Source organism: Chanodichthys erythropterus, chromosome 16 (genome assembly GCF_024489055.1).
Source record: "Chanodichthys erythropterus isolate Z2021 chromosome 16, ASM2448905v1, whole genome shotgun sequence".
In the NCBI taxonomy this organism is placed as follows: domain Eukaryota; kingdom Metazoa; phylum Chordata; class Actinopteri; order Cypriniformes; family Xenocyprididae; genus Chanodichthys; species Chanodichthys erythropterus.
The window spans coordinates 16,998,693-17,024,215 of NC_090236.1; the positions used below are offsets into that span (position 1 = coordinate 16,998,693).

The window sequence follows — 25,523 nt, forward strand, 5'->3', positions numbered from 1 at the left end:
CATACACAACCTAACATGGCCGTCCTGCGATCAGCCCAAACCATGCATTCTGCTATTGCTGCCATGCAGCACAAGTATGGACTAAACATCACAGGGACTCTAGACAAGGACACTATAGAGTGAGTACTGCTACGCACACATACATACAGTAAAGTGTCCCCTGTTACTCTGAAGCAACACACTATAACAAAACACCCTTTGTGAAAATGAAGTACACTTTTAAAAAGGGTACTTATTACGGATATACAATATCATATTTTGTTGAATGTACTGACAAATACTAAAATAAACTTAGTAAAACTAACTAAAATATACTTTAAATGTATTTTTTTTAAACTTGTACTGTATGTCATGTATTTAAATATATTTTAGAGTAAAACGTTTAATTTAACATTATTAATGTTATGTAGTTATGTTATGTAATTATGTATTTCATAGCTGTGTTTTCTTCCTGCCTGAGTTTTGTTATTTACTATGGTTACTCATTTGTTTAGTCATTTGTTTCCTAATTAGTTCCTTTTGTTTGCTTTCAGTATATAAGTTCTGTTGTTTCTTTAGTAAGTTGTCCGGTATTGTCTATGTATGATGGTTGTTGCGCCGCCTACCTTCTTCTGAGTTTCTTTGTGTGGATTATTCATTAAAGACTTTTGAACCTGATTCTTCATCATGTGTATTAAACTACCTTTTGTGACAATTACAAAGTACACTATTTAAAGGATTAGTTCTCTTCAGAATTAAAATTTCCTGATAATTTACTCACCCCCATGTCATCCAATATGTCTTTCTTTCTTCAGTTGGTAAGAAGTTATGGTTTTTGAGGAAAACATTCTACATTTTTTCTCCATAGTGGACTTCAGTGGCTGAAGGATTTCAAGGGTTGAAGGTCCAAATTGCAGTTTCAGTGCAGCTTCAAAGGGCTCTACAGGATCCCAGACGAGAAATAAGAGTCTTATCTAGCAGTCATTTTCTAAAAAAAAAAAAAAAAAAAAAAGTATATACTTTTTAACCACAAATGCTCGTCTTGCACTAGCTCTGCAACGTGCCATACATTACGAAATCACGTTGGAAAGGTCACGCGTGATGTAGCCGGAAGTACTGCGATAGGGTGAAAAACTCAAAATTGTACGACATTGTTGTTTTACCTTTTTTTTGTAAAAGCCGTTTGACTTAGTCTTTGCAGGTTCGCTTTCTAAACACTTGCTCGGTACTTCCGCCTACGTCACTCCTTACCTTTCCAACGTGATTATGTAATGTGTGGTGCATCGCAGAGCTTTTTTTTTAGAAAATGACTGATCGTTTCACTAGACAAGACCCTTATTCTTCATCTGGGATCGTATAGAGTGTTTTGAATTGATTGCTGCATTGATTTTTTTTTTTTTTTTTTCATTTAATTCGATAAGGAAATAATATTTTCCAGGGCTGGATTTCCCGAAACCTTCTTAACTCTATGTCATTCTTAAATTATACCTTAAGCTGTATTATACCTTAACGCTAATACGTGTTTCCCGAAAAGCCCATAGTTAAGTATACCTTCTGTAAGTCATTTGTTTGTAAGTTTGGTCTGGACCACTCTAAGCTATACCTTTTCACTGTTGACAGTCTATACGAATATAATTCTGAAGTTGTAATACACCCAGTGTTCAGTTAGGAGAATGACAAAGAATAAAATGCAAAGATTCACTGCTAAATTCAGATGTCAAGAGACAGACGCGCTCAGCGCTTGTCATATCACAACTATTCAGTGCTTTCAACCACATCAGGTTTATTTTAGGTTTCAGACATTTAAATACACATTCGAATGAAGTACTCGGCTAAATAAAAAAGACATTTATAGTTTGTTAAAAATCAAATTCTATACACTGATGTTTATTACATTATTTCTGACTGTAAAATATGTGGAAGTGAATGTGTTTTGTCACGCGACGAGTTGACACCGCAATTCAGAGCTGTCGGATTTGCGAAAAATAATGTGCAATAATAACGCTTTCAATTATATAATTTGACGAAGTGTTTTATTCATCAGATACACATTGTGTATGAAACAATAAAGTTTACTCTATTCTTCTCCCAGTTCACCAGTTACATACTTTTATGTATTTCAGGGAACATTTCGTAAATCCGACAGCTCTGAATTGCGGTGCTAACTCGTCATGTGACAAAACACATTCACTTCCACGTATTTTACAATCAGAATATATCATAAAATTCATGAAACAGTTAACAAGTTTGTGGATATTTTGTATAAAAAAGAAAAAACTATACATACGCGATACCTACATATCTGTCAGCTGCATGACGCATCTCCAAGGAATTAATACATTCTAAAATAATGTTCTAAAATAAGGGTCGCCTTAAACTCATGGGAATATAGAGCCCTCAGAATATAGACAAATTACAATATAGATTTAGTTTGTAATTTGTATTATTTTTATAAGATCCCATGAGTCAAGATAAATGCAATTTCTACTTCTGAAGTGATTATTTTATAAAGACCACCACTTTCTCAAATAACACAGTGAAGCAGCCTCGGCATAGAGTCAATTATCCATTCTTGAGCCATCGATATCAACCAGTTCAGCAACACCGCCATGGACAGCACCTGGTAACGTCGCACTTAAAGGGATAGTTCGCCCAAAAATGAAAATTTGATTTTTATCTGCTTACCCCCAGGGCATCCAAGATGTAGGTGACTTTGTTTCTTCAGTAGAACACAAATGATGATTTGTGACGGTCTGTCAGTCATATAATGCATGGCAACTTGGGAACTTCGTCTATAAGAGTAAAAAAAAAAAACATACACAGACAAATCCAAATTAAACTCTGCGGCTCGTGATGACACATTGATGTCCTAAGACATGAAACGATAAGTTTGTGCGAGAAACCGAAGCACTATGTCCAACTGCTTTGAGCATCCAGTGTGTGAGGTCTGAAAACGCGATCTGATGACGGAAGTGATCTCTCGCTCTTATACTTCAATGAGTGAGATTACTTCCATTGTCAGAGCGCGTTCAGACCTCACACACCGGATTAGAGGTAAAAAATTATATAAATACTGTTCGGTTTTTCGCACAAACCGATCGTTTTGTGTCTTAGGACATCAATGTGTCGTCACGATCCACAGGGTTTAATTTGGATTTGTCTGTGCATGTTTTTTTATTTTTCATTATTATTTATTAGCCTAACCCTAAAGCACTGTTTTTTTTTTTTTAACTCTGTTACAATAAGTCTGGAATTCGAAAAAAGAGAGAAAAAAAAAGACCCATTTCTATTACCAAACATCTCTTGTGCAACAGCTATTTCACCCAGTTACATTACAAAGGTTTTAGGGTTGAATGTTACTGAGTTGAAGGTCAACACAAATATAGCTAGAAATGGTCTTAAATATAAAATATCATGACACCACAAACATAATGACATGCACATAATGAACCAAGTACTGTCGTCCAAAAAACGTTGACTTCACTCCCTATTATGGTGCCAGAAAGAAAAAAATACTGAAACCTTGATATTTTATTGCAGTAAAAGTTTTATAATAAATATTCTGTTTAACCCCATTAAACTGTAATGGTGATGAATAAGAAGATGCAAATTGGCTGATTTTCCAAAAAGTCCATAAAACTCTAAACATTAACTCTATCAAACAATATGTCTAAATCCATTATCTGTTTTCCCTGGTAATTATATCTGTAGTAAGTCATGTGGACACAAATGGGACACAAATGACACAGTTTCCTGGAAATGAGTCATTAATTAAAATGTATCACTTTCCCTTTGGACTGAATGTTTCAACCCTGGTCTCTGATGTTTAGCTTGGACACCACAAGCCATTTTCCAATCTAAAATATTTTGAGTACATTTTCTACTGCTTGTGTAAGTTATTTGAGGAGAACGGCACAGTGTTATAGAGCATAAACACTCTCTGTTTGACCTTGCAGTCAATTTCATTCTCACTTTCAACAGTTCTTTTTATTCTCTTTGTGTTTTGGTTTATTGATAATTAAGATAAGGCCTTGTTTTTCACATTCTGTGATATAAATAAATATATTATCTTTTATCTAAACATCCTTTGTAAGTAGGTTTGCAAATGCTAATTAATGTTAGTTGTTATTGTGAAATTTCATCTCTTATGTAACTTGCAGTAAAAAATAGGATTATTGTGAAAGACAACAGTGGGTTTCAAGAGCAATTTTTCATGATGCTACAGATATTGTGATTTTGATTACTATAATTTGGTGCTGAATGTCTGTGATATTTAATGTCTGTGATAATTTTTTATTGTCATGTTCTTGTCTTGTGATGTTCTGTCTAGTCTTAGAGACAGTTTACACAACACAGTTTTCAACTAAAAACGGAAAACTCATTTACACGTATTTTGGGGGCCTGAAAACGGGTTTGAAACGGGTTTCAAAGTGCAAGCTTTTGTAAACAACAAAAATGTGGATCTGTGAAAACGGTGACAGCATCTGCATACATATTACGTTTAGTCTATAGGCATGAACGTTTGGCGCGAGTGCTCTGTAAAAGAATGCGTATGTGTGCAGACACATAGTCTTTCTTTACAAAGTGACACTGCCAATTACTGATCTGGCATGCATAACGTTTTTAGTCATTTTTGTTTAGCCATGTGAACGGGCATCGTTTTGACAGTGTTGTCATCTATACAAAAATCCTTTTTTTTTTTTTTTTTTACACCATTGTCATGTAAACATACTCTTATTTTTCATTGTCATCATTTGGTTTAGTCCTAATAACTCATCTGTTGTCATAGTTTCTAATTAAGTACTCACCTGTTCCCAGTTCATTTGATTAGTCTTCCTGTGTATTTAAGCCCTTATAGTTCAACTTTATTCAGTGTTCAGTCTCTTTATGTTTGTGTGGTTATGGTAAACTTATTCCTGTGGTCTGATTCCTGTGTTCTTTGTTACCTTTTTTGGATTTAATAAAGACAGTTTTTGTTGATCTTTGTGCACTCATTACAGCCACAATGTGACAGACATGTCTGTCTGTGCATTAAATATTTTTTAAGCATCTCCAGCACTATAATGCATTGACTTCAATATGTGTATATATATGTATACCTAGTTTTTTTTTTTTTTTTAACATGATGAAGGGCAGAAATTACCTCACCCCTATTCCCTTCTCCTCTAGCTGGATGAAGAAACCCAGATGTGGGGTACCAGACCAGCTTGAGGGTGTAACTGGATCCCGCAGGAAGAAGCGCTATGCACTAACTGGACAGAAGTGGCAACGCACACACATCACATACAGGTTAGAGAGAGACATGACGTCTTTGTTAGTGTGAATGATCTAACAATTTGATCTATAAATAAAGCACAGACATTAACTGACAGAGCTGTGAAATAAAAAAAAGCTCTAAATTTATTACATCAATCTAAATACGTTGTCTTAAATGTATAGTATACCCTTTTTACATTATTATTTTTATTGTATTTATTTTCCATAATGAAATTACTCAGAATTTGTCCTCTGCATTTTACCCATCCAAGTTTGTCCACACACATTAAGAGTAGTGAACACACACACACTGCAAACTTTGGACACACAAACATGGAGCAGTGGGCAGGCATTTTGCTGTTGCACCCGGGATGCAATTGGGGGTTAGTGATTTGGCCTCCGACATGAAGATCTTTGAAGTAAGTGTAACAAACACGACAGTGATGTTGGCCTGCAACAGACCATGATGTCACTGCTAATGTCATCATGAGTATAAAAGGGCAACTAGAATATGCATTATAAGCACTTTTGTCTGAAGGAGACATGACCAGTTATGCCTGAAGTATGGCAGCAAGACGCAGTGTCTTATTCCCCTTCTCTGGGAACCATGGTTACATGCATAACCTGAGACATTCCCTTTTAGAATGAAAACTTGCACTACGTCCAAAGACACTTTGGGGAATAAGCTACCTACTCCGCCATGCTGAGGGAATAACTGCCTAAATGCCTATGACAAGCACAAAGAAAGGCTCAGCAGACTTATATGCTGGAGACCAATACCTCAGTCAGGTCTAAACACGGAACTGTCAGTGATGCTATTCCCTAAGGCCACAACATAAGCTTCACGCCCTATGCAAGGAAAGTCTTTAATCCTTCCTTACCGGGGCAGAGCTTAACAGTCTGGTACTGCCAGATTTTTCATCTAGCAGGTATTAACTTCAAGGAAATAGAGGTGTAAAAACAAAGGCTTAAAGTTCTTGTGCTGAAAGCTCAACCCTGCCTGACTCACAGTCAGCATCTCTGGGCTAAATATACTAAGGGGCCGGAGATGGGTCCTATGCAAAGCAGATGCCTCTGGATAATATCACATCATAGAAGGCCAGCACACTTAATGTCATTGTCAAGACGGAGCTCAAGGGAGTGGAGGCCTCAGCAGAATGACACTTTAAAACAAGAGGACTCCAAACCATACTCACCCTAAAGGACAGTTTACCAAGGCAGCCCACAGAGAGCCATCCCTCTTGGTATCACTGCCTAAACAGGGCTCAGAAGAGCAGAGGCCTCAGCAGAACAACTCTCTAGAATGAGAGGGGGCCAAGCTTGCTCAGACTTGGAAGACAGCTTATATGGCCTACAAAGGGCTGACATACTTGATGTCACTGTCTATATAGACCCAAGGAGAGTGGAGGCCACAGCAGAATGACTCTCTATAGCAAGAGGAGGCCAAGTACGCCCAGCCTTAAAGGCAGCTTATCCAGGCGGCTAGGAGAGCCATGATGTCACTACCTGAACAGAGCTCAGGAGAGTGAAGGCCTAAACAGAATGACCTCCAGAATGAGAGGAGGCCAAACTATGCTCAACCTTAAGGACAGCTTATCACAGTGGCCCACATAGGGCTGACACACTTGATATCACTGTCCATCTGGAGATGAGGAGAGTGGACCCTGTTGAAAAAAACAGCATATGCTGGTTAAGTATGTTTTGAAGCATGGAATCTGGTTTGAGGTGGCTTATACTGGTCCTTAGTTGGTCATGAGATAGTTTAAGCTGGTCCTGAGCTGGATCTAGTTGCTTAGAACCAGCACTTGACCAGCTTAAACCAGCTCATGACCAGCCAAGGGCCAACTGAGGGCCAGCTTAAACCAGCTGCCATGCTTCAAAACATACCTAACCAGCATGTGCTGTTTTTTACAACAGGGGAGGCCTAAATAATACAAATCTCATGGTGAGAGGAGGCCAAAATACACTTACTTTAAAGACAGCTTGTCACAGCGGTCCAAAAAAGAGCCAACACACTTGATGTCACCATCTAGATGGGCTCCAGAGAGTGGAGGCCTGAGATGAGGCCAACCAAGCTCAAATCTTAAAGACAGCTCACAGCGGCTCATAAATAGCCGATACACATGATAGCAATGCTTAGCTTGAGTTATGATGAGCGGAGGCCTCATGCAAAGGACACTCTACAATAAGAGGAGGCCAACCATACAAAGACAGATTATCACAGTGGCCCAAGAGAGAGCGACACACTTATTGATATTGCTGTCTAATCGCATGCTCAGGTGAGCGGAGGCCTTAACAAAACTACTCTCTAGAAAGAGAGGAGACCAGCACACTCAAGCTAAAAAAATGGTCATCACAGCGGCCCATGGAGGGCTGACACACTTGATGTCACTTTCCAGCCATGGCTCAGGTGAGCAGAGGCCCAACAGAACTATTCTCTAGAAATAGAAGATGACAGACACACTCAACCTAAAAGACAGTTATCACAGCGGCCCATTGAGGGCCGACATACTTGATGTCGCTGTGAGCGAAGAGAGCCTGTCTGATTGATATTACTGCGCAGCCTTGACAAAAATGTCTGCTTAGAGCGAGAGTGCATCTTCCAAACCTACACAAACAGGCTTCTTCCCATCAGAATAGCAAGATGAGTCAGAGACACAAATTCCACTATAACATCATAGGTTCAGTTCAGGGCCCATTGTGAAAGCATGGAAGTCACCATTTACAGGAGGAGCAGAAGCTGGGAAGGACCCAGAAGGATGCGGGAAGGAAGGGACATGTTATTTCCCTTTAGCACAGGGAGGATTTTTATTGCCCGCACTCTTAGCTTCAATAACCTCCCTCAAAACCTTCTTGGCTTTCTTCAAGTCCTGCCTCTTTTGTGTCCTGCTTCTCATGGGAGGATGAACCCGAGTGGCAACACTCTGCCTCTGGGCTTGTCTGTGGTCTGCAGAACCAGACGGCCCAGGGTCCCCCATGATTTGAGGCGCAGACCTGGATCGGCACGGTATTAATCTCTTATAAGCTGCAAACTGTGCAGTCACCTCTTTGAACTTATCAACCACCATCTCAACAGATGTGCTCTTTGACGCCTGATGGATTAGCTCTTTGATGCCTGATGGATGGCTTTGGGCAGCTGGCAGTGATTCCCCTGTTTCCCCAAGTTTATCCGTCCCTCCGTCAAGTCACTCCAGCCCACCGCCTTGGGCGTCCATGGCGACAGACTCTGCCCCGCCCAAGTTTCGGCACCGATGTAACGATTTTAAAGGCTTAGGGAAGAAGGAGATGGGAACCGGCAAAATGTATTGAAAGTAAAGCGGCAGCCCCTCATGGACGATTGGCGCATAATAAACATAATAAAAACATAATAAAACAACAACATAAATAGTCCAGGCCCGGTCCTCTCTTGTCCTTCACTGTCATCACTCCTCCTTATATCCTTCCGGAGCTCCTCCATGAGACTCGAGACTGGTGTGGCACACCATTCCCATGGCTCTTGGCTCCCCCTGTTTGTCACACATATCTTGCTTGAAATCCTCTGACAGCTCGACCTGCGAGCCCCAGGATCTCAGTCTCCACTGGGCCTCAGCTGCAGCAGGTCCCAATCCACAGGGCACAGATGCCTTTCCTAATACCCTTGAGAAAAGGGACAAGCATGATCTGAGCTTTTTCATGGAAAAGCTCTCACAGTGTGTGTATTCTGCCCCTTCAAGAACAGAATGTGCATGTTCCTCACCAAGACAAAAAACGCATAGGTCATGTGTATCCTTCCTCCTGTCTATACTTACATGCTTCATAACAAATGGTTTCCTGAAGACAGAACTGAATCCATGGATGCTAATACATAACCTGTTTTCACCCAAATGTTTACGTCCACTTAAGCCATAACCGACTGTATTTACGTGAGATACTCCACACGATGGTCATTTTGACAACTATGTGTGCATTTGACCATTCAGGCACAAGGAGAACTGATCGTGCGCAAGAAAGAGAGAGCGTGCGCGCGTGTGAGGGAGCGCTCCTGGTTTGTACCATTCAGGCGATTCTGCCTTTCCCGCCTTCACTGATCGATAACGAATTGTGATTGAATGCATGCAGTTCGCAATGTGTGTGTTGTCATCATTCATTTTTAAGTATTTCCACACCTCTGAGGCTGACATTGTTTCTGCTGCTGCCGTCAGTGTCTGTGCACAGGAAATTCTGTCAGTTACGTCACGTGAGGTCTTCGGTATCTGGGGTGTTTTTACGAGTACAAGTACAAGTACAAGTACATGTACATGAGCTTGGTATCAGTGCATCCCTTGCTGTTACTGACTATTTAGTGGGTTTGGTGTCTCGTGTTTTAAATCCAATGATGCTGGTAGTGACGATTGTCTCTGACCAATCAGTGATCTGCATTGTTTACACGTCACATTTAGTATCGATAAGGCATGCTTGGAACCTCCACCGAGGTGTTCCTATTTAAGCAAGCCGTACCATGCTGTACCGAGCTGTATCATGCAGTGGAAAAGCGCCAAAAAGTGAGCCATACCAAGCCGTACCAAAGTTATGAGGTTTTACTGACAGTTTGAGGAACCAATGGAATTGGATATAGTCACAATTTTAGTCACAAGCTCTTTTTAATACATTTCATTGTTTAAATATTTGAAAAACCCACAAACAGATGTAAAGTGTGACCAATAGTAATGATTTATGAAGAAAAAAAAAACTACAAAATATGGAGAAAGAAGGTTGCTGCCCGAAAGCAACAATATTTCCAGAATAGTTTCCTCAGGAATCACTTAAAATAGGCGGACTGTAACTTTAGGTCAAGTTAAGGCTAAAAGGTTAGGTTACTATTGTTTGAGTCTACTTTCCTCAAGTGCTCTTCACTTTGGTTGATGTCACTTCCTGTTTAGATGTTGGCTGATGCTTTGTGTAAATACTGGCCTAGATGTCCACTAAGATTTGATATTTAATATAGATGATGAACAGTGTACCAAACCTTAGCTTGATCAACCAACACCTAATAGGTTGGAACAGCTGATGTCCCTTAAATTGTCCCGTCTCTGCAATCCTAAATATCCTGCACTGCAATGAAGACATAGCCAAGCATATAATAACCTCCAGCATTCACTCTTTAACCTTCAAGAAACATATTTGAATTCCCTGAAGATTACCTTCTAAAGGGCTCAGAGGAAATAGAGTGTTCTCTCACCTCAATTTAGACTTTCCCTGTTACAGCAGGCGATAACGGAAATGATTTATTCAAATCCTGCTTTTTTTAATTGATGGGCCACCTATGCAAATGGAATGTAAATGAAGACAGGCTTGGCAGTGAGTGACTGGCCTCTATAGAGAAAAGTCAGCTGAATTTTCAGGGCCTTTCAGTCTGTTAGAGGAAGATAAAGACTTCAATGTGGGGAATTCAGCAAAGATGCCAGTCTAAGGGCAGTCAGTGAAATTCACTTTGGAAATGAAAATGCTCTGTCTTTTCTGTGATATTAACAAATCATAATGGTGAGGGTCTTTTACCATGACAGTTTATAGTGGTGGATTTCGATCAGGGGGAATGTTTTGATGTTAATATCTGATTAAACTGAAAAAAAAAAAAAAAAAAAAAAAATCTCACACAGACACAATCCCAAAACAGCCCATTAATAGCACACATGAAACGAAGATATGCTAAAGATAATAGAGACACTCTAGTAGAGACCAACTCCCTGGTACCAGAAGAAGCTGCAAACATAACCCTTTACCCTTTAATAAAATTTAAATTAAGACTAGATTTTTATATGGATAAAATATGACTAAATAAGTAAAGTGAAAAAAACTGGCAAACCGGCATCTCTGGCATGGGAAGTGGGTTGCACTAACAAGGATGCTACAGACTGCAGCCTCTAGCTTCTGTCGCTAGTGTGCCTCTTGAGGCCAGGGGAGTGAGGTTTACAAGCACAGCTCTTACTAGCTGGCCTCCGTTACACTCACCCCCCCTAAACCTCACTCCCATCCAGGTCACAGTACCAATGTGATTATCTTTCTACTCGCACCCCTCTGAGCGGGATTCGAACCAGTGTCTCTGGCATGGGAGGGGGGCATGCTAACAAGGACGCTAAAGATTGCAACCTCTAAAGTCTGACGCTAGTGCGCCTCTTGAGGCCAGGGAAGTGAGTTTTACTCGCACAGCTTTTACCAGCTTTTTTCAGTTCCCTTTCGAAAGGGAACTTCAACTCTGCGCTGTTTGCGCTTTGGGGAACGTCACGTGACCCAGGTGTCTGAAAGCAACTATCCAACAATTCCAATCCCTATTGGCCGGCGACAGCCTATGACATCATACGGTGCGACCCGGAAGTATAAAGGGAGCGCCTGGAGAGACAGAAGACATCTTTTCGTCTTTCGGTCCTGTTCTGTATGATTACGACTATTCCAACTCCGGTAGGGTTTATTATATGCCTTACTAACGTTCAAGAGGATGTGTTTATTCGTGTCCCCGGGTTTGACACTTATATTCACATTTTCTGGGTGTTTTTCTGTCTGGAGAGGAGCGAGCATACACAGTGCTTGAGGGCGCTGTCTGTGTTTGTCTGTTGTTTACTGTGAGTGTCTCCCTTTTCGGGACGCTCCGTTCTCATTTGACACTCTTCCCGAGGGAAGAAGTGTCTGCATCTGTGCCTTATGGTTCTGGCCCCGTTTGCTGAGGCAATAAGGCGCGCGGATGGCTCGACGAGCGGTTCCTTTCTGTCCATTAATGCAGCGGCTTCCATGACTTTCCATTCCCTTCTGATCTCCTCATTTGAGATCGGGAGGGCATGGAAAAACCCCTAGCCGTCCAGATTTGTATCTGAACCCAGACAGACGGAAGGAGGAAGAAGCAAGAGTGAGGTGGGTGATCGATTGTAAACACTGTTGCGTTTGTATCGATCCCCCAGCTACATAGGGCGATTTATATCTACCCTCTCCTCTTCTTCTTTATTGCATATGCATGCGTATATGTATATAGACATATTCATGCTCAGATGCTTCTTATGGTCAGACTGATGGCTGGGCCCATAGTGATTATTCATGTCAGCCCGCTGTTTCTGTTTGATAGTAAGAGGATCTTTTAGGCTTAAAAGAGCCTTGGATTCCATCCTTTTTATGTAAAAAAGGAGCATTAGGAGTCTTTGGTCTTTGAGCCGCAGGGGGGTTCTATATTTTATTTGTTTAAAATAAGACCTTACTTTCCTGTATAGTTTTCTGGGCATGCAGTCAGGAAAAAGTAGGGTTTTTTTGGGCAATCTGAAGTTGATAGGCTGGCTAGTGTGAATGCGGCAAAATGGCTGCCTCTTAGCCGCCTGTTGTTTAGAAGTAGCTTCTCATCTGCTGTGTTCTAGGATAGTTTGAGTTAGCACTCGTCACTTCAGTTATTATGCATGTTTAGGTCTGCCTTAATTGTCCGCCTGACATCGTTTGCTTGTGAGCTTCGTTTTCTTTCTCTTTCCATGAGATTTGAAGGTGAAGCCCAGGCTTCACTAGGCTTGTGGCCCTGTAAGAAGGCCTGTAGCTTAGCGGCCAGGCTAGAGCTAGGTTAGGTGTGTTATTTGCGTATAACCCTATGTATACTATCCCTTGTCAGGTTGTATAGTTCCTAGATCTGGTCTCCTCCCGAGGGAGTTGTCAGGCCGTATGCCCATTATCCCCTTACTATGTAGGTGCAATTGTTGAGTTTTAACAGCTAGGTTGTAGACTGTTTTTTAGACTCCCTGATGCTGTTATCTCAGGTGGTAGGCCCTTATCTTTGCGTAGATAAGTCATGCTGTGTGTGCAAGGCCCCACTGTCTAGAACTTTTATGCTAGGGAAAATGTTTTTTTTCCTCTGAGCCACTTGTTTCTCTAATCAAGTTTGAGTTGACGTTGCTAGGGTTTAGCATTCGTCCTCTATGGCTCAGTACAGATTTGAGAATCTGTATGGAGAGAATTATTTTCCTCTTTGAAAACAGCATATACATCAAAGCGCTGCATTTGCTTTGAAGTTCTAGACTTTTGCCCTACATCATATGTGAGCTTACTTATGCTGCTACAGGTTAGCACCTGTTCCCATAATAGCAGGCTTTTTTATGTAGCCGCTATGGGAGACACTGGTGACCTATATTCCCCATTAGTAGGTTTATTGGTGTTAGTGAGTGCATCACCTGTTGGATTGCATACTCAGGGTATTATAGAACCACTTTTTGAGAAAAGCTGGTTTGTATTAGCTCCCTTTTTGTGATCTTGTTAACAGCTATATTGCACATAACTTTGGTCGTAGGCTCTTATGGTTATTTAGCCTCCTTCTAGTTAGCAATTGTTTTTATAACAAGTGCTGTTAGCTGATCATAGTTTGCTCACATAGTGTACAGCATTTCACGGGCTGAAGCCATGTGTCATTAGAATGGTAGGCCCCAACAGGCCTCTTTTCTAGTTCACAGGCTGGCACAGTCTGTGTTTCATTTCAACAGTTGCTGAACGCCACTTGTCGCTGAGATTGTAGGCCCCATTAGGCCTCCTTTTTAGTTTTGGAAAAACCTGCTTTGGAAAAACCTGACCACCTTAAAAGGCCACGCCCCACCTCGACGGATAGGCCCTAATCAGGCCTGTTCACGTTGGGTGGCAGCGTTCTATGTATTTCTTCTGAGGAAGTTTCAATGCTAAATACATGGCTTTTGGGTGGACTGGTTATGGTAGCCGCTTGCTGATGCCATATGTTTACTAAGGTAGGCCTCTTTTCGGCCTCTGGTGTAGCATTTGGAGTTCAGCTGCGTACTCTTCTCGCTGTGAGAATTTATGGTGCTTTTCTGAGTACTTGAGTGGCTAGCCCCTCAGGATGTATGCTGTGGTTAAACCTTACTGAGGTTTGGTTTGAACTGCATCCGTCTCCCTGAGCCTGATCTTACGCTAGTTGAGCTAATAGCCACCTAGAGGTCTAAGGTGGATCTATTCATGCTCCTAGAGATGGCCACTGGACTTATGCCATATGTCTAAAGGTTGCTAGGCCCTATGGGCCGCCCTTTTTCAACATAGTGGTATATGTTGATGTGTATTTCTCTCTGAGAACCTTTATATACACTTCTGGTTGGCCAGGTGCCCAGATGATATTTAACCTCCTTGGTGTCGGTTATTTATCGTTCTTCGGCGCCTAAGAACACTGCCACGAGCTGATGCCCACGTGTCTGTTGAGGTGATAGGCCCGCACGGGCCTTCCTCGACTATGTGTCGGCGTATGTTGTACTACTCTTGCTTGAAAGAGTAAAAAGGTGCTTTTACTGAGTACACTGCTCGTTGGATTGTGTTGGGTAGATTATAATACGGGCGCTTTGCAGTCTCCCTTGCTGCCGTTGAAGTTGCCTGTCTGCTGCAGCCAGACAGGTGTTCAGGGTGGCCCCTTCAGGCCACTTTTTGAATATACTTCTGTTTCACATATAGTTACTATCATGCTGTAGGCTCCTCTTTGGCCTCCATGACTACGTGCCCATTGCATGGTCTACCTGTTAGGTGAGTTTTGCACTTCCCCTTTGGGGTTATGTTGTAATAGTGCTTAGCTCCCTAAGCTGATCATGGTGGTAGGCCTCATCAGGCCTCCTCCTAAGATTCAGCCCCAGGCTGGTTTGTGCTCCCCTGTATCAGGGTTCTCTAGCGCACAGCCTCCTCAGTGCGTTAATTAAGCACTGAGTAGATCCTAGGATGAGTTGATTATCTCCCCTCAATAAGAGGGTTCATAGCACTCAGCTGAGTTCTGCTCTCCAGGATGCCCATCTCTACGCGTGGGTCTGAGTTGCTTCTACCTTTCTGCAGTCACTCTTACCTGCTCTCTTCTATGAAGAATGCATTATGGAGATTCTGTACTCAGACAGGGTTGGCCAAAACTAAGTTTATCCTATGACAGACCAGGTCGGCCTCCCTGGTGGCATTAGGGGTACTTCGTTCCCCTCTAGTGACTGGACGGGGTTCCCTTCGGTTCCCTGGCCTCATTCCCTTAAAGAAACCACTTTGTCTGTGGAAAAGTTGGTTTCAGATGCCTCTAGCAGCCTTAGTAGGCCTTCTATCTCTGGAAGGCCTCTGTTGGCTCAGCTTGGGCTGTTGGCCATAGGGAATGCTGTCACTGACAGCCTGGTGTGACCCGAGGGTGAGTTGCTAAGCGTTTCCTTCGAAACTGCTTGATGTTTGTCAGCCATATTATTTGGCATGCACTCTCCTCAAGCATGGCGGCGTGGGTATATCATTCCCCAAAGCGCAATCAGCGCAGAGTTGAAGTTCCCTTTCGAAAGGGAACGTCTCAGGTTACGTATGTAACCATGGTTCCCTGAGAACAGGGAACGAGACTCTGCGCTTTCCAGCAATGTTTTGGGTTGCCTGCCTGCAGAACAGTCCCTCAAGACGATAGATGTCTTCTGTCTCTCCAGGCGCTCCCTTTATACTTCCGGGTCGCGCCGTATGACGTCATAGGCTGTCGCCGGCCAATAGGGATTGGAGTTGTTGGATAGTTGCTTTCAGACACCTGGGTCACGTGACGTTCCCCAAAGCGCAATCAGCGCAGAGTCTCGTTCCCTGTTCTCAGGGAACCATGGTTACATACGTAACCTGAGACGATTTCTTAAAATTTACTCAACTTATTGAAAAACTAGTTGCATCAGCTTAAATTTGGTCTGTGCTTTCATTATCAAATAACATAAGCTACAAAGGTAATCTCACAGTTAGGGCTTTTTTCTCAGAATTGAAAGTTGAGTATAAAAAAAAGTTGATAGTATATATTTCGCAATGCTGTCTTTATTTATTGCAATTATAGGTTTAATAGCTCACAAGAAAAAAAAAGTCTAAATTGTGAAATATAAACTCGCAATTGCAAGCAATCATAATTATAACATAAAAAGTTGCAGTTAGGTTTCATAATATTGCACATTATACTGATGCATTTAGTTTTTTTTTTTTTGGCAGACTTTACACTAAACAACTTAAATTTGTCTAACTCATATATCATTTAATTGTTAATTTAAGTAATTTCAAAGAAACTGCAAACATATCTTTTAGATCTTTTAAGAAATTAAAGGGGATTGTTCAGCCAAATATTAAAATTCTGTAATAATTTTATCACCTTCATGCTGTTCCAGACTTAGTCTCAATTTGTGCTAGAGAGATCAACTCCATTGCTAAATAATGCTTTTTTCTGTTTGTTTGTTTTTCAGCATTAAAAATGTGACACCTAAAGTCGGAGCACGAGAAACACATGAGGCCATCCGGCGGGCGTTTGATGTATGGCAAGGCGTCACGCCACTACGCTTTGAGGCCGTGCCCTACAGCGCTCTGGAGAGCGGCAAACGCGACGTCGACATCACCATCATATTTGCCTCTGGTTTCCATGGTGACAGCTCTCCTTTTGATGGCGAAGGAGGCTTCCTGGCACATGCTTATTTCCCAGGGCCGGGCATAGGGGGCGACACGCACTTTGACTCAGATGAACCCTGGACGCTGGGCAACCCAAACCATGATGGTGAGAGAACGGCAGGTTAGGCCACATTTTTAATTCCAACAATTAACAAACAAATGAAGTTGCAGTTTCAGCAGGAATGCGAATGTGACAGAGCAGCTAAATCGTTAATGAAATCTGGAGACTTTCACAAGCACCACTACAAAATAAATGACTTTAGGATGTGTAATAGCTAAAACCAACAGCAATTCTGCAAAACAAGACGCACTTAAAGTAATTAGTGCTATAATTTACATGCTGAAATGAACAAACTGTGCTGTTTGTAGCTTCATAAATACTAAGGGGAGAATTAACTAAACCGCTGCACCACCTGTGCATGGTATTTAAGTGCAATCTCAACCAGCTTATGTAGCCACTAAGTGTGCTGAACCCATCAGTACAGTACGTCATATGTTAACACTAATAAAGTTCTAAGTGTTAACATTAGTTGATGCATAGTTATCATGAACAATACTTTTACAGCCATATTTATGATTATCATTGGCAGGGCGGAGTAATGGCAGTGAATTCTGTACAAATTTTGTTTTACAGACCTCAAGTTAACATAGATGTAGAGTCAAATTTAACATTCACATAAGCACTTTCTGAACTCCCTGAAACTCCTCCATTGTAGCCTTGAGTTTTCTTCCAGGAGCGAACACATCACAAAATTCCTCATTTAAATAATTCCCGGTCAAGGCATATGCAAAAAAAGGGGGTGAGGCCTGATTGAGTTGTGTTAGTAGTTTCTTGAAACTCGCGGTTATGGTAAGGGCCGGGGCATTTCCGAAACACGGTTGACCAATCACAACACACTGGTCCAGCGAACCAATCAGAGCACATTATGCTTTCTGGGAGGAGGGACTTAATAGAGACCTGAACTAAACAGAGTGTTACAGACAGACTGGGAAGAGAGGTACTGCAATAATGTAAATTTTTTTTTTTTTTAAGATTCAAGTATGAAAACCTATCCTAGTAGACCCCACAAACAAAATCAAGACTACACAAGGGCATAATAGGTCCCCTTTAAAATAACTGTGTTCTATTTTAACATATTTAAAAATGTAATTTATTCCTGTGATTGCAAAGTTGAATTTTCATTATCATTACTTCAGTCTTCAGAGTCACATAATCCTTCAGAAATCATTCTATAATGCTGATTTGCTGCTCAAGATTGAAAACAGTTAATATTTATGTTTAAACCATGATGCATTTTTTCAGGATTCTTTGATGAATAGAAAGTAAAAAAAAAAAAACAGCATTTTATTTGGAGTCAGAAATATTTTTTTAACATTAGAACTTTTTTGAATGGCAGTGTAAATAAACGTTATATTTTGTATGCTCTGTGCTAATTTGAGATCTGTACAAATGTTTTCTGCAAGCAGGTATGAATCAAATCTAATGATCATTGTTTTTATTGGTATCTCTGTTCATGTATTTTTGCATTTACTGCCATTACTTTGCCCTGTTGAAGAATTAAAATCATGTAGTAAACTAGAATAGACTGAAAAGACAGATTTCTCAAACTTTATGATCACGGCAGTAAATGGTGGTCAAATATCCAGACATATATCCATGTGATGTAGTCAAGCACACTTTTGACTTTTAAAATAGATCACAGTGGTGGACTGAAGTTGCAGAGTCCTGATAAAGTCTGTCAGATCGCAGTAATCTGCTGCATTCTCCATAAACGGCTGCCTAAAACTGGCTTGCAAGATGGGGAATTGTGCCATGCAAATAGTGCTCAGCACATTTTTGAGTCATTGTATGATTTTCATATTTCCTTTAGGGAATCAGGGGCTAAAACAAGGCAAATAAACAATGCTATCATTGGTCAGTTGATTCTTAAGGTATTCAACACTGAGTGTGTGTGTGCTTGTGTTCATGTTCAGGTGTCAGCTTTGTTTGATATGTAGTATTTGTGTTATGGTCGCGCCCATTAAATGAGAGGTAATCAGATCTGTCTCTTCACTGCGAGCCGCACTTAGAGGCACTCAGCTTTAATTACCTGGGCTGGCTGGATGCAGAGAGCTTTTAAGATGCTCATCTCCTTTCACAAAATGTCTCGGCCAAGACAGTAATGAATGGCTGCGACTATATTCGCTACAGGCACTTTTACCGTCGCCTGCATTCTTCGGCTGTTTGTTTTGCTGTTGTCTCTGATGTTGCACGTGCCTGGCATAATAGCTTGCCGTGGTTTAAGGCTTCATTAGAGTCACCACAGTTTATATGGACAACACTGTGTGGATTTCTTTATGGCAAGGCTGATTGCCATCAGCATATAGAATAAACAGCAATTAGGGGATTATTTTTGATGAGTCATTTAGAGGTGAAAGCCTCCACAACATTCACTCACTCTTACTAGATATGTTTTGTGAGGGATCAGAGAAAATAACAAGATGACTCTTCACATTAAGTGCAAAAAAGAGATAGTTTACCCAAAAATTCTATTTATTTACTCACGTCATGTTGCTCTACACCAGTATAAGTTTGTTTCGTGAGTGGAACAAAAAATAAGACTACTCTTTTGGTCACACTTTACATTAGGTGGCCTTAACTACTAACATAAATACCAAGACTAGTTGTTCTGAAAAATTCTCACATTTACTTATGAGTTTGAGGAATGTTACGTTTTGGAGTTAGGGTTAGGATAAAGGGTTGAGTTTTGGGTAAGGGTTTGGGTTATGGTTAGACTTCAAATTAACAGTGTAAATACAGATTGGTAATTAAATGTAAATGTAATTAGAATGCACCAACACGTATGCACATAATACTGTAGGTAAATTGTATCAATTTGTTAAGCAGTTAAAGTACAAGTGAACATTCAAAACAATCCTTTTGCTGAGAAGGATTTCTTGCATAACATCTTCATTCATCATTACATCAGGATGAAAGATATTTCCAGTTTTGTTGTATGATATAAAGAAATGTGGGATCTGTTTTGCATTCTGTTTCCAATGCGACTGTTTCTTTCATGCCCACACACCGTACACTTGTACATTACAACATTAAGATGGATCTCAGGTCGAGCACTTGAGTAGTGAGTCATGACGACAGATGCTTTTCATAAATAAGAACAGAAGCGTGTCAACAAAAAAAAAAAACAAAGCAAATCCTGGGTTTGTATTTTCACTGTTGTTTTATACTCCTTAGGTAATGACCTGTTCCTTGTGGCAGTCCATGAGCTTGGTCATGCTTTGGGACTGGAACATTCTAATGACCCTACGGCTATAATGGCTCCATTCTATCAGTATATGGACACTGAGAGCTTCAAACTGCCTCATGATGATCTCCAGGGCATCCAGAAAATATATGGTGCGTTTAAACCTCCTTTACCATAATCCACTGTTTTCTACAAAATTATTTACAGTATTACTGTTAAAGTTTTTGTTTTTTGTTTTTTTTCAATCGCTAGGACACATTTCTCCATACTTAAGTCACTTTTTCAAAACTCTTTAAAGGCAGTTTTCCTTGAGAAGAGTTTTGCAAAAGTGACCTAAGTATTAAGAAATGGGTCCTAGCAATTGTAAACAACAACAAAAATTATACTATTGATCATACTTAGGGTTAAGGATTTGAATAAAACTCTACCCCAAAATGAAAATGACCTCAATCATGAGGTTTATTGAGGAGGGGTCTGCTGTTAGTTTTCTAAGCAAGCAATGTTAGAATTTTGACTTTGCAGATGATAAAAAGGCCAACAATAAAGCAGAGCCATATCATGATGCCCAGGTTATTAATGGTTATTATAGGCTATTACCAGGTTATTATAGCAACTACCTTCCAACTGAGAGCAACCTAGCAACACCACAGCAAACACCCATAATACCCAAACAACCATATACCAACACACTAAAAAAATTCTTGAAAATGATATAAAAGTTTTTAACAACCACATTAAAAACAAAGTGTACATATGCCACATTTGTTTCCAACTAGATCTTGAAGAGATTTTTCCTTTTCTTGACACTCTTATTTATGATCTGAATTCATTATTTCTGCAGGTCCTCCAGACAAAAACCCTCAGCCAACACGATTGCTCACGACCGCTACGCCTCCTCGCCTGCACCCACCTACTGACCCTAGAAAGCATGACCGCCAGGGTCGCCCTCATCGCCCTCCACAGAAGTCCAAACCCGCCCACCCCAATTCCAAACCCAACATCTGTGATGGAGGTTTCAACACTCTGGCAATCCTACGACAGGAGCTGTTTGTCTTCAAGGTATGAATAATGAACAGCTTCAGTGAGAATTAGTGCTGTATAAATAGTGCGTTTCCTAACACCAGTACACTCTTATTAGGATCAGTGGTTCTGGAGGGTGCGAGATAACTCTGTGGTGCCTGGATACCCGATGCAAATTAGCTACTTCTGGAGAGGTCTGCCTCCCAAGATCGATGCTGTCTACGAAAACAGTGAGGGGAAGTTTGTCTTCTTCAAAGGTAAGATGATTTACCTTCTGACTTTCAAATCTTACAGCCTAAATTTAGATGTGAATGTTCAAACAAAAGGCCTCAGCTTTTAGGGTCTATTAAAACTATGGAAGCTTGCTTCTACCAAGGTAATTTCGACATTTTATCTCATAATTCTGACTTTTCCCTCAGAATTCAGAGTTTATATATTGCAATTCTGACTTTCTAATTGCAAGTTTATACCAATTCTGAGAAAAAAAAGTCAGAATTGCGAATTTATATCAAATGTTTTTCTCAGTATTGTGAGATATAAACTGACACTTATAAAGTCTGAATTGTGAGGAATAAACAATTCTGAGAAAAAAAACCCATCAGAATTGTGAGATATAAGCTCACAATTACCTTTTTTACTTTCTTATAAAGCAGCCATAGTTGTCATCAGTTGTATTGTTATTCCAATTATTAATATTATTATCATCATCAGAAGATGCATCTTTTTAAACACTTCTTTTCCATTTCTCTGGATTTCTGAAGGCAACCGGTTCTGGGTGTTTAAGGATACAACTCTGCAGCCCACATATCCTCAGGACATTTCTCTTTTTGGCAATGGAATGCCCACGCAGAGCATTGAAACAGCTGTTTGGTGGGAAGATGTGGCCAAAACCTACTTCTTCAAAGGGGATAGGTCAGTTTTATAGCTTCCAGTCACAATGGGACCCAGTAAATACTGCCTTCACTGATTTTTATTTCTATGTCTACTGTTACAGGTATTGGAGGTACAATGAGGACATGAGGACCATGGACCCTGGATATCCAAAACCAATTACTGTGTGGAAAGGCATCCCAGACTCTCCACAGGGAGCCTTTGTGGACAAAGCCAATGGTAGGACATTGAAATGAACTGTGCAGTACCTTCGAAAAGACTCCAAGCCAATTTGTTCATATTACAAATCTAGCTTTAAAATATAGTTATTGAGTTACTGGAAATCAAAAGTAATTATTTTTAAGTGCCATAATTGTGTTTTCATTGGTGTACATATGCCCAGACACATTGAGCTGTGAATTTTTATGTGGGTGATAAAAGTTTGTATATGCCTGCATTTTATAGCCTACTCTTGTAAGTAAAAATGGAAAAAGGCCAAAAAATATTATTTTATTTTTATATAATATATATTTTTAATTACAAAGTGATATATTCTGTATTGTGTAAATAAATCCACACATTAAGGTTTCTGAAACTGGGAATTTCCTAGTTCAATAATTTATATTATAATGATTATTGTGTTGTTTGTGGGTCAAACTCCGAAGCCAGCATTTTTAAGATTTCGTACGCAGCCAACATAATAGCTCTCTGCTCAGCCTGGGCTCAGTTCTTCATGGCTAAAGTAGTAGCGTGCGACCACGATATCAGTTTAGCTTGCAGCCCCCTCTGTTGGTGAAAATAATCACTACATGATTGTTCTAGTACTTGGCAGGCTTTGATGGTAAGTGTTTTTGCAGTGTATTTGCAGGGTTTTTAAACATGCTGAAAAATGGGGACATTTCTGGGGACAGCTCCAGTCAGAGACAGGAAATCAAAAACTGGGACAGAAAAAGGACGTCTGGTCACCTTACCCCAAATATAAATACAAACCCAATTCCAAAAAAAGTTGGGACACTGTACAAATTGTGAATAAAAACAGAATGCATTGATGTGGAAGTTTCAAATTTCAATATTTTATTCAGAATACAACATAGATGACATATCAAATGTTTAAACTGAGAAAATTTATCATTTTTAAGGGAAAAATAAGTTGATTTTAAATTTCATAGCATCAACACATCTCAAAAAAGTTGGGACAAGGCCATGTTTACCACTGTGTGGCATCCCCTCTTTTTATAACAGTCTGCAAACATCTGGGGACTGAGGAGACAAGTTGCTCAAATTTAGGAATAGGAATGTTGTCCCATTCTTGTCTAATACAGGCTTCTAGTTCCTCAACTGTCTTAGGTCATCTTTGTCAGATCTTCCTCTTTATGATGCGCCAAATGTTTTCTATGGGTGAAAGATCTGGACTGCAGGCTGGCCATTTCAGTACCCAGATCCTTCTTCTACGCAGCCATGATGTTATAATTGATGCAGTATGTGGTCTGGCATTGTCATGTTGGAAAATGCAAGGTCTTCCCTGAAAGAGACGACATCTGGATGGGAGCATATGTTGTTCTAGAACTTGGATATACCTTTCAGCATTGATGGTGCCTTTCCAGATTTGTAGCTGCCCATGCCACATGCACTCATGCAACCCCATACCATCAGAGATGCAGGCTTCTGAACTGAGCGCTGATAACAACTTGGGTTGTCCTTGTCCTCTTTAGTCCGGATGACATGGCGTCCTAGTTTTCCAAAAAGAACTTCAAATTTTGATTCGTCTGACCTCAGAACAGTTTTCCACTTTGCCACAGTCAATTTTAAATGAGCCTAGGCCTAGAGAAAACACCTGCGCTTCTGGATCATGTTTAGATATGGCTTCTTTTTTGACCTATAGAGTTTTAGCCAGCAACGGCGAATGGCATGGTGGATTGTGTTCACCGACAATGTTTTCTGGAAGTATTCCTGAGCCCATGTTGTGATTTCCATTACAGTAGCATTCCTGTATGTGATGCAGTGCCGTTTAAGGGCCCGAAGATCAAGGGCATCCAGTATGGTTTTCCGGCCTTGACCCTTATGCACAGAGATTGTTCCAGATTCTCTGAATCTTTGGATGATATTATGCACTGTAGATGATGATAACTTCAAATTCTTCTGATATTGCTCCACTATTTTTCATCGCAGCATTGGGGAAATTGGTGATCCTCTGCCCATCTTGACTTCTGAGAGACACTGCCACTCTGAGAGGCTCTTTTTATACCCAATCATGTTGCCAATTGACCTAATAAGTTGCAAATTGGTCCTCCAGCTGTTCCTTATATGTACATTTAACTTTTCCGGCCTCTTATTGCTACCTGTCCCAACTTTTTTGGAATGTGTAGCTCTCATGAAATCCAAAATGAGCCAATATTTGGCATGACATTTCAAAATGTCTCACTTTCAACATTTGATATGTTATCTATATTCTATTGTGAATAAAATATAGGTTTATGAGATTTGTAAATTATTGCATTCTTTTTTTATTCACAATTTGTACAGTGTCCCAACTTTTTTGGAATTGGGTTTGTATTTTGTTGAGCCACGTGAATTAGACTTGTATTTCAGAAATGCTCCAAAACTCTTTCCAAACTAGAATCCCTTCAGAGGTTCAGGGTTTATGTAATTGGCTCACTCTAAGGTGCTGAGCTTCAGAGTTTGTGTTGGTGTCAACTGGCAGAAGAGAAGTTTCTCTAAACTAGTGTATGATGTCTGCACTCTGTGCAAGTATAGTGAGTCCTTACCTGATCCCTGAGCTTCTTCAGTGTGATAATTGGCCTCACTGTGGCTTCTCTCAACAATCTCTATGAGTATTTGAGGAACAACCAGTTCTAGGCATCATTTGGGTGATTTATAACTTCTGCTTCTACTTCTACTTCTACTTCTAGTTCCTCATAATTGAACCAATAGTGTCAAAATCATTTCAACTCTGATAACAAAATGGTACTCTTGGAGTACCATGGTACATTCTAAAAATCATCAAATTTTCAATTTAATATAATATAATGACAAATAATTGACTTTTAATTACACTGTTTTATTACCCAAAATCACTGGACAAGCAATGATTGGGTTGGGTGAAATAACATATGAGCTATCTTCTTTCTTCCCTAAGGATTTACATACTTCTACAAGGGGAAGGAGTATTGGAAGTTCAACAACCAGCGACTGAGAGTGGAGCCAGGCTACCCTAGGTCTATCCTGCGGGATTTTATGGGCTGTGATGGTTTGCCCGCCGACCCCGACTGGGACTGGAGCTCCCCACAAGAAGAGGAACCACCACAATATGAGCATGATGACGTTGATATCGTGCTCAAGCTGGAGAGCAGCGGTGGAGCAGAGAAAGCGGTGGCCATTGCCATCCCCTGCGTCTTGGCCCTGTGCATGATGGTGCTGCTTTACACCGTGTTCCGCTTCAAGAGGAAGGATACGCAGCGCCACATACTGTACTGCAAGCGATCCATGCAGGAGTGGGTCTGAGAAATTAAGGTCCCACTTCCACTGCTAGTACTATTTCTGTCTTAAAAATCCCCTCAAAGGTCAAAGTAATTGGCAGAAGTGAAGGACGACATAAATGAACAGCATGCCAACTTCCTTCTCCAATTGTCAGCCTTTGAAGGTGGCAGTGTATTGTTTTTGTATGGTTTTGGAACTCTCTCTGGCTTTGGGTGGCCATTTTGCTTCCCAGAGTCCTATACTTGAGTAAACTGTTACTCTACAAACCATAATTATCAACTTTTCAATTAACTCAAGAAT

At 40.5% G+C, this 25,523-nt stretch overlaps 1 protein-coding gene across 1 annotated transcript; it reads left to right on the forward strand.

Annotated features, from left to right (window-relative positions):
- Window positions 1-25,247, forward strand: mmp16b (matrix metallopeptidase 16b (membrane-inserted)). The gene is made up of 9 exons (XM_067362534.1): window positions 1-119; window positions 5,149-5,268; window positions 16,413-16,717; window positions 19,847-20,008; window positions 20,698-20,915; window positions 20,995-21,133; window positions 21,638-21,788; window positions 21,871-21,986; window positions 24,883-25,247. The coding sequence occupies exons 1-9, from the start codon at window positions 16-18 to the stop codon at window positions 25,245-25,247; spliced, it is 1,680 nt and encodes a 559-aa protein (XP_067218635.1). The 5' UTR covers window positions 1-15.
- The last annotated feature ends 276 nt before the right edge of the window (window positions 25,248-25,523 follow it).

Coding starts and splice junctions, on each gene's coding strand:
- mmp16b (XM_067362534.1), top strand. CDS start 16: ATGGCCGTCCTGCGATCAGCCCAAACCATGCATTCTGCTATTGCTGCC. Junction 21,134..21,637: donor GAAGTTTGTCTTCTTCAAAG/GTAAGATGATTT, acceptor GGATTTCTGAAG/GCAACCGGTTCTGGGTGTTT. Junction 21,987..24,882: donor CTTTGTGGACAAAGCCAATG/GTAGGACATTGA, acceptor TTCTTCCCTAAG/GATTTACATACTTCTACAAG.